Source organism: Rhinoderma darwinii, unplaced genomic scaffold (assembly GCF_050947455.1).
Source record: "Rhinoderma darwinii isolate aRhiDar2 unplaced genomic scaffold, aRhiDar2.hap1 Scaffold_558, whole genome shotgun sequence".
Taxonomy (NCBI): Eukaryota; Metazoa; Chordata; class Amphibia; order Anura; family Rhinodermatidae; genus Rhinoderma; species Rhinoderma darwinii.
In genome coordinates this window covers 64,372-80,700 of record NW_027464109.1, presented here as the reverse complement: position 1 = coordinate 80,700, position 16,329 = coordinate 64,372, and the positions used below count along the sequence as shown (strand labels likewise).

General features: G+C 51.4%; 1 protein-coding gene across 1 annotated transcript; it reads right to left on the bottom strand.

Moving 5' to 3' along the window:
• Nucleotides 1-498: 498 nt before the first annotated feature.
• On the bottom strand, nucleotides 499-16,290 carry HADHA (hydroxyacyl-CoA dehydrogenase trifunctional multienzyme complex subunit alpha). The gene is made up of 20 exons (XM_075848938.1): nucleotides 16,166-16,290; nucleotides 11,264-11,305; nucleotides 9,153-9,223; nucleotides 8,132-8,265; nucleotides 6,833-6,971; nucleotides 6,037-6,156; nucleotides 5,857-5,959; nucleotides 5,518-5,640; nucleotides 5,094-5,212; nucleotides 4,939-4,995; nucleotides 4,186-4,295; nucleotides 3,697-3,831; nucleotides 3,093-3,264; nucleotides 2,926-3,012; nucleotides 2,661-2,801; nucleotides 2,417-2,485; nucleotides 2,142-2,337; nucleotides 1,711-1,825; nucleotides 1,346-1,491; nucleotides 499-909 (listed from the first exon to the last, which is right to left on the bottom strand). The coding sequence occupies exons 1-20, from the start codon at nucleotides 16,215-16,217 to the stop codon at nucleotides 764-766; spliced, it is 2,277 nt and encodes a 758-aa protein (XP_075705053.1). The 5' UTR covers nucleotides 16,218-16,290; the 3' UTR covers nucleotides 499-763.
• Nucleotides 16,291-16,329: the final 39 nt, after the last annotated feature.

The following is a 16,329-nucleotide window of genomic DNA, read 5'->3' as shown; positions in this document are numbered from 1 at the left end:
AGCAATAGATTAGTGACCGACTCTGCATTGTGAGGACAGAAGTTCTACGTGTATTCCTATATGATGCAGCTTCAGCCTGTCTATACCGTGCTGCCCCGGTTTTAAATCACAGTCGTCCACAATATTCCATAGTTAAATAAAATGCCTACCTCCCCACCATATGCCAAAAAGACGCTCTTGGCTTACGTAGGGGTAATTGAGCTTCATAGCTACAGGTTAGGAGCTTTCCCCATGCAATGTTCTCTATGTGAATACTGCCCAAGTCAGATTTATCAACAGGTGGTGTGCCATTGACGCATTGGGTGCACGCAGCGCTGGAGTGGTCACCGGTGCTCCCCTCGTAGGGTGCGCCGGTATGAATATATCACGTAGTGTCGCTTTAAAAGGAAAACCAAAAATGAGGTTTCACCCCACTTTCGGGGAGGATTTAATATTACAAAGGTTTTCTAGCACATTAGGTGTAGCGTTATCAATCGGAGGAAAGAAAGTGACACCGACCTCTGAAAACGGTTTATTAATGGCGTCCGTCCACATGACATGGAATGAATGTGCGGCTGCAGCGCCGTCCTCTGCCACTGGGGACATCACGAGTTAAAAAGTCTTAGGATTAAGTGCAAAAAATATTCAACTCTTCTGAAAAGCGCCAAACATGGCAGGAACATGGAGTGACCACTTAGATGTAAGGCACGTGCGGCGCCGGTACCTCCTCCATACATTCACCGGTCTACTAGATGCTCAGACACTAGGGGGCGCTCTAGGGGGGCTAGTGGTGGAACTTCTTGCTAGGGTCCTTGGCGTGGTCGAGCAGCAGCTGGCAGGGCGTGAAGTGGCTCCCGTACACGTTCTCGTACTTCCTCATCTTCTCCACAAGGTTATTTGCCCCATAAGCGTCGGCGTATCTGAAGGGACCTACAGGAGACGAGCGGCATTAGTCACCGAGAAACCGCAGATCCTCTACAGAACCATCAGATAGTGGAGCACAAAGACGACAGATATTCTAAGACCACTTACGCAAATCATGGTTGTATAATAACGAGAGACTACGCAGCTTTCTGATACACAAAGAGGTTGTGCAGCGCCTCGCTCTTCCGCCGGATCGGACATCGGGTGTAGAAAAACGCTGCTGCGCGCCGGACGCCTCCGCCACGGTCCCGCCTGGCGTGCAGCAGCGCCTCCCCATGCTGGAAGTCATATCCGGCAGGAGAGACTTTAAAGTTTCAATTCCATAGCATTTTTCAAAATCGACTTGCTGTCAGTGAATTGAAACACTGGTTTACATCAAAATATCGAATTTAGAGACGGAAGTGAAATTTTACCGAGAGCTGCGACTCCTTCACCCACTCACCTCCGAGACACGGTGGGAAACCAAGTCCAAACACGGCTCCGATGTCTCCCTCCACCGGGTTGCTGAGGATCCCCTCCTGCAGGCACAGGACGGCTTCATTCACAAAGCGGGTGACCAGGCGCAGCTGGATGTCCTCGTCCGAGGAGCTGCAGAGCACAAGAATACAGTCACGTGACTCGCAGCCTATAGACGGGGGCATAGCCACCAGTACAGGCGGTAACCGGTCACAGACACCAAATAACTGGAGTGTAAAATGACAGAAAGCATGTACTAGATGCTCTACTGCTCATCCACCTGAACTTCCACTAGGGGGTGCACTTTCAAATTCCATAAAGGCACGCGCGGAGACTCCTGCAGTCACTTACACGTCGGGTCTGGCCTGCAGCTTGTATTTCTCCAGGATCTCCTCGACTCCGGAGTTCACGGATCTTTCCTTCACCCCCTGCTGGTACACGTAGAAGCCTTTCCCGGACTTACGACCTGAAAAAGGGAGGAATATAAGAAATGTAGAGGTTTCTGGCGGTCGTTACCAGGACCAGGCACAGACCACGTATAAACAAGACATCAGTACAGGTGGCGGATACGATCCCTGTAGATCTAGTAATGATCAAGGCTAATTTCTTCCAAAAACCGCGCCACTGGTTGAGCGCTTCTCGGTTATGAAGACGTCCCAGACTACGGGCAGGACATGGTGAGCGGGCACCGGGCTCATCTCGCTCGTGGCATCTTCTCCAGCTGGTGGTTCGGCCACATTACATCTGACGTTACAATCCTGACCGGAGGGCCGGACACTTACCCAGGAATCCTTTCTGCACCATGGCTTTGAGAAAGTCAACATTGCCACCGCCAAACCGCTCGCCGAAAGCCTTGCCCAGGTCCTCTGCTACATGGGCAGCCACGTCAATGCCCACCTCGTCAGCCAGAGTGGAGGCGCCCACCGGAAAACCAAAGCCGGTGGTGAGGGCATCCAGCTTCTTGGGTGACACCCCTTCCTAGTAGAGAGAAGAGAGGCCAGTGACACACGGCTCACCCCACAGGGGACAATATATCCTAGCGGGTGACGCCACTGACCTGCAGGACACGCACCACCTCCGCCATCATAGGAGCCAAGCACCTGGTGGTGTAAAAGCCGGGCCCGTCCTGAAAGAGGAGAAACGGGAGGTTCGTAAACCCAACAATAGAAGGAATCCCTCAGCACGCCCGTGTGGCGAGTGGTCTATTCAGCCCGCACAATGCTAGCACTGCCTGGTCTGGTCTTTCATGGACCCCCCGAGGTGTGCGGTTATACCTGTGAACGGTCACTAGGGGCACCCACCTTCACTACGATGATGACCTTCCCCTGCTTGAGGCCGACGGCTACGGCGGAGGCCGCTGTGTCCTGGGACGTCTTCTCCGTAGTGATGATTTCCAGCAGCTGCATCTTATCCACGGGAGAGAAGTAATGCATGCCGACCACCTGGGCAGAAGAGCTGACAGTTATTCTCCGTATTCCCAGCAGGAAACGACGGCGCACAGCGATGAGAGACTGAACCCTCCCCAGTTACTGAGTGATTCCTGGGGGGGGGGGGGGGGTCACTCACCTTGTCGGGTCTCTTACTGACTGCAGCGATCTGAGAGATGGGGAGCGCGGACGTGTTGCTGGCGAATATACAGTGCGGGGGCACGACCTGGAATAGCAGAGCTGGGTCAGCGAGGGTTGTGTTATACAGTATTAGCGCAGGGTACGGGCAGCGGAGGGGACACTCACCGCTTCCACCTCCTGCAGGACTTTGTGCTTAATCTTGCGGTCCTCGAACACGGCCTCTATCACCATGTCAGCGCCCTCAAACCCCCGGTAATCCAGCTGCCCCGTCAGGTTACTCATGATGGTGTCCCGCTCAAACGAGGTCACGCTCCTCTTCTTCACCTTGTCATTGAGGCTGCGGGAGACGGCACAGGATCACAGCAAGAGGAAAATCAACACTTCTCACAGCGGAGGTTTTGTTACAGTTATATCTAACGGCCTGAGAGGCAAATAAAGCAGTAGAACCGCTCTCCGGTCCTCATAGTGTTCTACATTGCATCAGCCTGGAGTCCATGTTTAGCTCACAAAGCTTCATCTAGACTGGATTGATTTGTAACAAACCCTCAGCTGTGAGAAGTCTTAGGTCACTACGACTCTGGCCCTGCGTTACCTTACAGACGTTACTCTGTAGGGAGCGGGATTATATATGTGTGCGCAGGTACACTTAATGTTTCCACTCTCTGACAGCAAGCAGAGCTCTTCAAACATGGTGAGGAACGGAGACCGTGTAGAAGAAGCATATCAGAATCTATCAGGCTGGTGCTGCCCGGGCGCCTCCGGCTCTCACCCTTTGAACACCTGCTGTTGTCCTCGGCCCAGTCCCTCCACGGTGCTGTCCTTCAGGATGGTCTTCACGCCTTTATCCACGGTGACCTGTGCGATGCCGGCGCCCATCAGCCCCGCCCCCAGGATGGCCAGGTTCCTGCAGAGAGGGGACGTGAGAACAAGCAGCACATAGCAGAGGTGATCGAGAACCATGACCCGGCTGTTTAACCCTGTAGATGCCACAGGCAAGAGTGACCGCGGCACCCAAGTAGTTGTACAGGAGGGGGTTCCCCGTGTAAGCCGATCAGTGACCCCACAAAGTGATCACAGGGGGCGATCGCTTGGTAAGGCCCTCAGGTCTGCCATGTAGGGGAGATTATTAGACCCTGCTGGGGGGGAGGGGGCTGGCGGACACATCTGAATGGCCGATACGGTATCACCCCTGCGGCGGGCCGTGGCTTCCCGGATGATCCCCCCGGCACATATTATCTGATTGTCACGATTCACTTACTTGACTTCTTTCTGTGGAGTCCCAAACTTGTTCTTTTTGCACTGGACTTGGCCGTGGTAGAGACCGATGAGCGCTCTGGACTCGCTGGTCATGGCCAGTTCAGCAAAACCCTGCCAGGAAGAAAACGGAGGACTCAATGACAGGATGAGTAATGAATGACGGCCGGGTCATACACAAACCCAAATATTCATCATCATCATCATCATCATCATCGGGTCATGAAGAGATCGGAAACCTTCGAATAGACTGTTTCATGCCTCAACATTCTCAAAATCTCTGCTTGCAGTCAAGTGAATGCAAACATTTACGTAGACACTGAATACTTGCCCTGACCTTCTAGTTCTCGCAGTGGGTTTGTCACAATGTATTAGTATAAGGAATTCTCTACGAGCAGCACAAATCTCTCTCCTCTGCCAGAGGCGCTGCCGGAGACATTTACAGCCGGGGGCCCAGGACAAGAGATTTGTACACGCTGGATGCAATTGTAGCAAATCTTCAGATGTGAGAAGTATTAGGTCTGCAGGTTTTCAGCTTCCGGATGTAAATATTAAGGTTGCCATTCACTGACAGCAGGCAGAACTTGAGGCATTGAAACAAATATATTAGAAAGTTACAAGATTTGCGCTAAAAATGAATGTTTTATCCACAACCGGGCCGAATGCTACAAATAATAGAACTCCACTGTAACAGCTGTAATACTACAATGTCACCATTAGGTGGCGATCCCTATCCTTAGATCACACATCTCCATACCTGAGACTCCGCCAGGTACCCGGCCTCCGAGCCCTGCTCCACTCCAGTCTTCACCACCTGTCAGAGAACAACACGGAGGTCGTCAGGAGAGAACACGTTACCCGCTATTCATTAGGAGTGACGGCGTCCGACCACAGCCGCCCTATATGCAGTACCTCGATAATCTTCAGGGGGGCTGGATACAGTCCCTTCGTCTGCCCCCTCACTTTCTTCTCTACCATCTTGTAGATTTGCTGCCTTACGAACGAGACGGACATGATGTAGTCTGTGATCTCTGGAATTGTAAAGGAGGACGGGTGAGAAGGGGAGCGATCCGCAGGTGGTGGTGGTGGGGGGACCACCGTTCATTTCTCTAGAGACTATGGTGGTCATGTATGTGTGGGGTTATAGGGCGTTCAGGTGGGGTCCGGGATCCAGAGCTCTCCCCCCACCACTGCTTTGGACAACTTTGATGTGACGTGTATGACTATATAGTGAAATGTTGCCTTCTGCACACTGACCACTAGAGGGCAGCACATACAGATGGGATTCTCTGTAGAATGTGGAGACCCCCGGGAATGAGGGGGCGCTGCTGCTTACTTGCTATCATCCCCTTGTGCTTCTTCAGGGAGATTCTCTTGTCGGCGATTCCTCTGGCGTAGTCCACGGCCACTTCTTCCAGATACTCCATGGTGCGCTCCTCAGGACTGGCCAGGCCGGGACCTGTCACAGACAGAACATTAGTGACGTCCATATTGTGCGGTGTGAATATTCCAGACATCTCCACAGCTCCCATACGACTGGTCACCCAGCTTTCCCAGACTTCTGAGCGGCACTGAGTCTGGGTATACAGCGCCCTCTACAGAACCGCGGCAGAACTAGGGAGCTCAGTGACCATAGATCATGATAAAGGAGGTGACCGGGGACCGCTCTACACACCCAGGGGGTCCACCAGCTGATCCACCAGACCCATCCTCTTGGCTCGGTCAGCGCGGATGTTCCGGCCGGTCAGCATCATGTCAAAGGAGGTCGGAAGCCCCAACTGCAGGAGGAACGAGGAGAGAAGATCAGACGGATCCATAACCTGCGGAGCGAGGGGTCCCACGAGCGGCCACGCACCATCTGAGGGAGTCTCTGAGTCCCCCCAGCACCGGGCAGGAGTCCCAGCAGAACCTCAGGGGTCCCCAGGACGGTCTTCTTGTCTTTCGTAGCCACGCGATACTGGCAGGCGACGGCCACCTGCAAAAGACGAGCACAGACGTCAGACAAGGACGCGACATCTACCCGCGCCACGTCATCTCCTCATACCTGGGGGAGGGGAATCTGTGCGCACCGGGGCGGAGCACCCCCACTGTTATTATCTGGTATTACCCAAGTAAACGTTTAATCATTGCATAGATTACAAGCTCTGCAACTTCCCGATTCAATTCAATCTCTTTCCATTTTCAAGATCTCTGCCGGCTTTCAGTGAATAGAAACAAGCAGAGGGTGAAAACTCATTCTGTATCACTGTATGGTAGTAATCAGAACTAGGTCTTGGTTATGTGATGGACATCTGATAACTGCACTGTAACGAGCCCTGCACCTGTGTGTCCATCACATGACCAGGACAGAGCTGCACTGTAACGAGCGTGGCACCTGTGTGTCCATCATGTGACCAGGACAGATTTTCATAAAGTTTTCCACTAAATGACAACAAGCAGAGATCTTGAAAACAGCAAGGAATTGATACAGAAAAGTATATTGTAAAACCTTCCACCGATATACTTTGTAATCCTTATTTGATAAAACTGGAATACCCCATTAACTTCAGGGGCGCTACTGAACAAAAAGGGGTTCTCCAAACCAGTGAGAGCCCCAATAACAACATATGAACAAGACCACAGCGCCCCTAGTGTCCAGGTAAGGTACATACCTCCAGGCCTCCTCCCAGGCAGGAGCCGTTGATTGCAGCCACTATGGGTTTTGGGGACTTTTCAAGTTTTTCAAACATCTTCTGTCCGGCCTCCGACAACTGAGAGACTTCCTGAGAACTCCGACACGACTCGATCATACTGCAGACGACACGTCAGGGGAGGAGTCAGAGCTGCCGGCCCTCACACAGGCCGCCCCTCCCCCTGCAGATATCCCATTATGACCGCAGGCCGCCCCTCCCCCTGCAGATATCCCATAATGACCGCAGGCCGCCCCTCCCCCTGCAGATATCCCATAATGACCGCAGGCCGCCCCTCCCCCTGCAGATATCCCATAATGACCGCAGGCCGCCCCTCCCCCTGCAGATATCCCATAATGACCGCAGGCCGCCCCTCCCCCTGCAGATATCCCATAATGTCCGCAGGCCGCCCCTCCCCCTGCAGATATCCCATAATGTCCGCAGGCCGCCCCTCCCCCTGCAGATATCCCATAATGACCGCAGAAAGCCCCTCCCCCTGCAGATATCCCATAATGACCGCAGAAAGCCCCTCCCCCTGCAGATATCCCATAATGACCGCAGAAAGCCCCTCCCCCTGCAGATATCCCATAATGTCCGCAGGCCTCCCCTCCCCCTGCAGATATCCCATAATGACCGCAGGCCGCCCCTCCCCCTGCAGATATCCCATAATGACCGCAGGTCGCCACTCCCCCTGCAGATATCCCATAATGACCGCAGGCCGCCCCTCCCCCTGCAGATATCCCATAATGACCGCAGGCCGCCCCTCCCCCTGCAGATATCCCATAATGACCGCGGAAAGCCCCTCCCCCTGCAGATATCCCATAATGTCCGCAGGCCTCCCCTCCCCCTGCAGATATCCCATAATGACCGCAGGCCGCCCCTCCCCCTGCAGATATCCCATAAAGACCGCAGAAAGCCCCTCCCCCTGCAGATATCCCATAATGACCGCAGGCCGCCCCTCCCCCTGCAGATATCCCATAATGACCGCAGGCCTCCCCTCCCCCTGCAGATATCCCATAATGACCGCAGGCCGCCCCTCCCCCTGCAGATATCCCATAATGACCGCAGGCCGCCCCTCCCCCTGCAGATATCCCATAATGACCGCAGGCCGCCCCTCCCCCTGTAGATATCCCATCATGACCGCAGGCCGCCCCTCCCCCTGCAGATATCCCATAATGACCTCAGTCTATAAGGGGTTAAGTAGCGGAGGGTCTCTGATCTCTGCACTTACAGGGCAGGAATGTGTTAACGTCTATTATAGGACTCGTTATAATGACTCACTTGATGTCGGCCCCAGCGATGAAGCAGCCGGGTTTGGCGGAGATGAGGACGGCGCTTCTCACCGCGTCATTGGCCCAGATCTCATTCATCACATCACTGAACTCACCTTGGAGCTGCCTGGACAGCGTGTTCACCTGCGGGAGACAGAGCGAGAGGGTCAGGTGAGCGGGCGATGCATAAATATACACACCCTGAGGACGAGAGGGTCAGGTGAGCGGGCGATGCATAAATATACACACCCTGAGGACGAGAGGGTCAGGTGAGCGGGCGATGCATAAATATACACACCCTGAGGACGAGAGGGTCAGGTGAGCGGGCGATGCATAAATATACACACCCTGAGGACGAGAGGGTCAGGTGAGCGGGCGATGCATAAATATACACACCCTGAGGACGAGAGGGTCAGGTGAGCGGGCGATGCATAAATATACACACCCTGAGGACGAGAGCGTCAGGTGAGCGGGCGATGCATAAATATACACACCCTGAGGACGAGAGGGTCATGTGAGCGGGCGATGCATAAATATACACACCCTGAGGACGAGAGGGTCATGTGAGCGGGCGATGCATAAATATACACACCCTGAGGACGAGAGGGTCAGGTGAGCGGGCGATGCATAAATATACACACCCTAAGGATAAGGTGGTCCTGTGTTTGTGTCTGAAGAAACGCCTTCTAATACGCAACATTAAAAAACATTGCGCCTCAAACAGTGAAATTCCTTTAATCCGGCATCTGATAATCCAGCACGGAACTGGTACATAGTCTGGATTTCTACAAGACCAGGAACAATGAGGGGGAAACCACGCCGGCAGCACACTGGAGTCATTTTGGGTCCCTGATCTTCCACCTATAGTTTTATTCGTTTTTCTAGGACCATCCAATTGTCCAGAATTTCTGATAATCCGACAACTATCACGTCCCATTGATGACAGAATTAAAGGAATTTCACTGCCCAGATCTTATTATAGCGTCTTGTCCAACTGAGAAAACCACCCCCACCCTCTATAAGAACCCGACCTTGGAATTTGGGGTGTTGAAACGGACAACGGCGACATCTTTTTTGACCTCATAGTTTACGTGTGTCCTCGCTGCAAAGATATAGAAGAAAAATATCACATGTTATAATGGTTAGTCCTAAATCAATCACCACGGATCACATATAGAATAATCCGCATACTTATCCTGTATTATACTCCAGAGCTGCACTCACTATTCTGCTGGTGGAGTCACTGTGTACATACATTACATTCCTTATCCTGTACTGATCCTGAGTTACATCCTGTATTATACTCCAGAGCTGCAGTCACTATTCTGCTGGTGGAGTCACTGTGTAAATACATTACATTACTTATCCTGTACTGATCCTGAGTTACATCCTGTATTATACTCCAGAGCTGCACTCACTATTCTGCTGGTGGAGTCACTGTGTACATACATTACATTACTTATCCTGTACTGATCCTGAGTTATATCCTGTATTATACTCCAGAGCTGCACTCACTATTCTGCTGGTGGAGTCACTGTGTACATACATTACATTACTTATCCTGTACTGATCCTGAGTTACATCCTGTATTATACTCCAGAGCTGCACTCACTATTCTGCTGGTGGAGTCACTGTGTACATACATTACATTACTTATCCTGTACTGATCCTGAGTTACATCCTGTATTATACTCCAGAGCTGCAGTCACTATTCTGCTGGTGGAGTCACTGTGTACATACATTACATTCCTTATCCTGTACTGATCCTGAGTTACATCCTGTATTATACTCCAGAGCTGCACTCACTATTCTGCTGGTGGAGTCACTGTGTACATACATTACATTACTTATCCTGTACTGATCCTGAGTTATATCCTGTATTATACTCCAGAGCTGCACTCACTATTCTGCTGGTGGAGTCACTGTGTACATACATTACTTATCCTGTCCTGATCCGGAGTTACATCCTGTATTATACTCCAGAGCTGCACTCACTATTCTGCTGGTGGAGTCACTGTGTACATACATTACTTATCCTGTCCTGATCCGGAGTTACATCCTGTATTATACTCCAGAGCTGCACTCACTATTCTGCTGGTGGGGTCACTGTGTACATACATACATTACATTCCTTATCCTGTACTGATCCTGAGTTACATCCTGTATTATACTCCAGAGCTGCACTCACTATTCTGCTGGTGGAGTCACTGTGTACATACATTACATTACTTATCCTGTACTGATCCTGAGTTATATCCTGTATTATACTCCAGAGCTGCACTCACTATTCTGCTGGTGGAGTCACTGTGTACATACATTACTTATCCTGTCCTGATCCGGAGTTACATCCTGTATTATACTCCAGAGCTGCACTCACTATTCTGCTGGTGGAGTCACTGTGTACATACATTACTTATCCTGAGTTACATCCTGTATTATACTCCAGAGCTGCACTCTCTATTCTGCTGGTGGAGTCACTGTGTACATACATTACATTACTTATCCTGTACTGATCCTGAGTTATATCCTGTATTATACTCCAGAGCTGCACTCACTATTCTGCTGGTGGAGTCACTGTGTACATACATTACATTACTTATCCTGTACTGATCCTGAGTTATATCCTGTATTATACTCCAGAGCTGCACTCACTATTCTGCTGGTGGAGTCACTGTGTACATACATTACATTACTTATCCTGTACTGATCCTGAGTTACATCCTGTATTATACTCCAGAGCTGCACTCACTATTCTGCTGGTGGGGTCACTGTGTACATACATTACTTATCCTGTACTGATCCTGAGTTACATCCTGTATTATACTCCAGAGCTGCACTCACTATTCTGCTGGTGAAGTCACTGTGTACATACATTACATTACTTATCCTGTACTGATCCTGAGTTACATCATGTATTATACTCCAGAGCTGCACTCACTATTCTGCTGGTGGGGTCACTGTGTACATACATTACTTATCCTGTACTGATCCTGAGTTACATCCTGTATTATACTCCAGAGCTGCACTCACTATTCTGCTGGTGGAGTCACTGTGTACATACATTGTGTGTGTAGGTGGGCAAGTGTATAACATACATATATATATATATGTGTGTGTGTGTAGAGAAGTCGCGGTCACTTACACTGCAGGGCAGGAGACATGGATAAAGATCTGGAGGTAAAACCTGTAAAATAGAGAAACCTGGTGATTATCTAGAAGCTTCTGTGCAGTAACGCGGGGTCTGGTACTGGAAACAAAGTATTATAGAGGTGGGGGCTGGAGGTTTAGTATTATACAGCCAGCAGGGGGCGCTCACCAGATGTCAGGTCAGTGGTTATAATGAGGCCTGTACATCACACACGAGCTGCCCCCGGCCCCTGCTGTACTTTGCCCCGTCCCGTCACCCTCTGGCACGTACACACCTGCACTATGCGCCACTGCACGGTCACCACGCTGACACAGCAGAGGCGGTAACACTGCGGCTCCAGGACTGACACGCCATCTAGTGGCCACTGCCCAGAATATTGTGCACAAGTAATTCCATTCTACGGGGCCCCCCACCTTGTTACCGTATTAAGTGGGTTCTCCTCTCCATTATTACAGAGGTTCTCATCAGATCCCCCCCCATCAGATAGAAGCCGCCGCGGCTGTGATCAGATGATTGCCGCAGGCCCCGCTCCTCCTCCTAGCGGTAATAAGAAGCATTGGCCAATGAAGTAACATTGTGGCCGGGCTCTCCGATCACAACCAATGGAAGCGAATAGGGGTGTCATTCTGACAAGTAGCACCCCCTCCCCCACATCCCTGTATCGGTTTCAGGTTTGGCCCCACATCCAGGATCAGATGCCACCGCCGGGCACGCTGCCAGAAGAACGCCCGCTACAGAGCATCATTTTAGAGATCTCTGCTTGCGGTCAGTGAAAAGGAACATTCTCCTTTACAAAGAGGTTGAAAGTCTGACCGGATACTTCACAGCTGAGGCTTTGTTACAATGGATTTGTAGCCGTCACCTGTATAAGGAATGTAAATACGAGCGACACAAGACGCTGAAACTCCACATTGCCGACAACCTTTCCCCTACATCCAGGAGAAGACGCCAACGCCGGGCACGCTGCCAGGAGAACGCCCTCTACAGAGCAGGCGCGTAATACCAGCGCACGCTCCACACTGCTACACCAGCACAGCAGTAACGAGGGAGACACTAGATCACAGGTTCTAATAGAAGCAGCAGTGCAGGGGTCAGCGATGAGGGGGAGGGGGAGACCAGTAATCAGAGGGGGAGGGGTTTTCCACAGATCTCGTCTGTCGGCATCCGTCATGAAATCAGCGCTGACAGACGAGTCCAAAGCGGAGACTATTTTATTATACACACCGGACTGGGCGAGTTTTAGGCGGTTGTGGGAAAACGCTGCAAAGTAAGAACGAGACCAAAAGTAGAAGTGTTAATGGATCTAAAAAAAAACAAAATAACAAAAAACTAACAAGCTGCAAAGTGAATGAACAGAAGAGAAATCTAAACCTTATCAATATTCGTTATGACCGCCCTTTGCCTTCATACAGTATCACTTCTAGGTTCTTGTACAGTTTTTGCAGGAACTCTGCCGGGAAGTTGTTGCAGATCTTCTGTGGTTGTCGCCTCCTCACATCCTTCTCTTCATGTGATCCCAGACAGACTCCATGATGTAGAGATCAGGGCTCTGGGGGCCAAATCATCACTTCCAAGGCTCCTCGTTCTTTACACTGGAGATATTTCTTAATGACATTGGCTGGATGTTGGGGGTCGTTGTCCTGCTGCAGAAGAAATTTGGAGCCAATCAGACGCCTACCTGATGTTATTACATGATCGATAATTATCTGCCTGTATTTCTCAGCATTGAGGACACCAAATCCAGATCTCCATATACTGAAATGCAGCACCAGCAAGAACCCTCCACCAGACCCTCCACCGAGCTACACTGCTGCCTGCAGACCCTCATTATTGAACCGCTCTCCAGGACCCTCCACCGAGCTACACTGCTGCCTGCAGACCCTCATTATTGAACCGCTCTCCAGGACCCTCCACCGAGCTACACTGCTGCCTGCAGACCCTCATTATTGTACCGCTCTCCAGGACCCTCCACCGAGCTACACTGCTGCCTGCAGACCCTCATTATTGTACCGCTCTCCAGGACCCTCCACCAGACCCTCCACCGAGCTACACTGCTGCCTGCAGACCCTCATTATTATACCGCTCTCCAGGACCCTCCACCGAGCTACACTGCTGCCTGCAGACCCTCATTATTGTACCGCTCTCCAGGACCCTCCACCGAGCTACACTGCTGCCTGCAGACCCTCATTATTATACCGCTCTCCAGGACCCTCCACCAGACCCTCCACCGAGCTACACTGCTGCCTGCAGACCCTCATTATTATACCGCTCTCCAGGACCCTCCACCATCTTCACTGCTGCCTGCAGACCCTCATTATTGTACCGCTCTCCAGGACCCTCCACCATGCTTCACTGCTGCCTGCAGACCCTCATTATTGTACCGCTCTCCAGGACCCTCCACCATGCTTCACTGCTGCCTGCAGACCCTCATTATTGTACCGCTCTGCAGGACCCTCCACCATGCTTCACTGCTGCCTGCAGACCCTCATTATTATACCGATCTCCAGGACCCTCCACCATCTTCACTGCTGCCTGCAGACCCTCATTATTGTACCGCTCTCCAGGACCCTCCACCATGCTTTACTGCTGCCTGCAGACCCTCATTATTGTACCACTCTCCAGGACCCTCCACCATGCTTCACTGCTGCCTGCAGACCCTCATTATTGTACCGCTCTGCAGGACCCTCCACCGTGCTTCACTGCTGCCTGCAGACCCTCATTATTGTACCGCTCTGCAGGACCCTCCACCGTGCTTCACTGCTGCCTGCAGACCCTCATTATTGTACCGCTCTGCAGGACCCTCCACCATGCTTCACTGCTGCCTGCAGACCCTCATTATTGTACTGTCTCCAGGACCCTCCACCATGCTTCACTGCTGCCTGCAGACCCTCATTATTGTACTGTCTGCAGGACCCTCCACCATGCTTCACTGCTGCCTGCAGACCCTCATTATTGTACCGCTCTCCTTCACCTTCTGTTACACCAAATATATCACATGTCCAGAGCACCTGCTGACATTTTTCTGCACCCCTGTTCCTGTGTTTTCGTGCAGAGTTGAGTCGTTGGCCTTGTTTCTATGTAGAAGGTTTGGCTTTTTATCCTCAATTCTCCCATGAAGACATTTCTGGGCAGACTTCTCAGAACAGTAGACGGGCGTATCTGGGTCCCACTGATTTCTGCCAGTTCTGAGCTGATGGCACTGCTGGACATCTTCCGATTTTGAAGGGAAGTTAGCATGATGTGTCTGATCTGCTGCACGGTTTCGTTGGCCGACGACCGCGTCTACGTTGCCCGTTTCTTTGTATTTCTTCAAAAGAGCATGAACAGCACATCATGAAACCCCAGTCTTTGCCTGGGAGAGACCTTACTGATGCAGTATAACTACCTTGTGCTTAGTTGCTGCGCTCAGTCTTGCCATGGTGGACATGTGACATGAAACGGTCTTCCACAACCTCACCTCTGTAGCAGAGCTTGGCTGTTCCTTACCCAGTTTTAAGCCTCCTACACAGCTGTTTCTGTTAATGATTGTATTTTAACCTACGTATGAAAACGATCATGACTTTGTGCAAGTGTACCTAGAGGAATTGAAGCGGTTTTGAAGGCAAAGGGTGGTCACACCGAATATTGATTTGAACTTTTGTTGTTTTAAATAAAATACAAATAAAAACTAACATTTCTGCTTTTGGAATCGTTCTTACGTTGCAGTTACCCCACAACTTCATATATATACACACACACACACAGCTGTGTAATATCAATAACCTGCAGGGGGCAGCACAGCTCACCCCACCCAAGGTCACAGGAGTGGTGGGAGATTCAGGTGTGAAGAGGGCACCAGCCCCTCCCCCATCACTGCAGCCTCCTCTGACCTGTGATTACAGCTCTAAGGATGCTGGGAGTTGTAGTCGGCACACAGCTGGCGATCATTCACTATAAGGGCTCGTCCACACGTAGCGGGTGATATTTAACTAATGTCATCCGGACACCGCGTAAATATTCCGACCAGAAACTGACCTGCGGTGCGTCCACGAGGAAAACGGACGGAATTGCTGCGTTTTTCAGACTTGCCACCATCCCCCAACATTGAGAAAAACGCAGCAAAATCCGCACCATTATCTGCAGCCAAAGACGCAGGAGACGGTGCGGTTTTTCCGCGGAACGATTCCGTTACGTGTGGACAAGTCCTAATCCGCCAGCATCTCTCCGGAGGTAAATTACGGGGGACCTCAGTGCCCGTACCCCCCCCCAGATCACGAGTCTAGACTGAATCCTCAGATCCTATGATAACACTTCCTGTCCGGAAACCTCCTTGACACAGGGACTGATATAACCGGGCGGAGCGGCTGGGACTTGTATCCACATGTCCGTATAACTATGCTGGACAGGACACACCAGGAAGGGTTGTCATAGGGAGAACGGAGCTACAGATGGGGGAGGGGCACTCACCCCAATTCCATACTACAGTCTATAGGGACGGGGCGTGCGACTATACACCCGCCCTGCACACCCCACAACACCCAAAGCTCAGCCAGATAAGGGGGCACTGCCAGAAATAAACCTCACGTGTGCGATATACGTGGCGATGAATGGACGGTGACGCAGAATGGCGATTTTTTCTGCACCGTATTGGCCATACATTGGGTCACATGACTGAGATTTATATATTGGGTCACATGACTGAGATTTCTGATTCTAGACGCAGCCACGAGGGATTTCCGAGCAGTTGTAGAAATATCCATGGGTGCGAATACTTTTGCACATATAGAGCGGTCTGTCCGCAGCCCCTAGTCATATCCCCTGTGCGCATGCTCAGTGTATGAGGGGGATGCAAGAACTTTCCCTCTGAGTGTCACTAGTACCGAGCTCTCACCCCGCTCGCTGCCCCCCTCCCGGTACCTGTCTTCCCGCCCAGTCGGGCCAGCGCTCCGATACTCCTCACAGCCGCCATGTTGTCCGGGGTGACACTGACAGGCCGCAGCTGCCGCCGGGTGTCCTCCTAACAGGGGTTGGGCTGTCCACGACAGTGCCTGACGCCAAATAACTGAAGATGACTGGACAAA

Excerpts from the sequence above, each read along its gene's own strand:
- HADHA (XM_075848938.1), bottom strand. The coding sequence starts at position 16,217 with ATGGCGGCTGTGAGGAGTATCGGAGCGCTGGCCCGACTGGGCGGGAAG. Across the intron at positions 3,832-4,185 it reads ACTCCACAGAAAGAAGTCAA|GAACCTGGCCATCCTGGGGG; the intron begins GTAAGTGAATCG and ends CCCTCTCTGCAG. Across the intron at positions 1,492-1,710 it reads CTGCAGGCCAGACCCGACGT|CTCCTCGGACGAGGACATCC; the intron begins GTAAGTGACTGC and ends TGTGCTCTGCAG.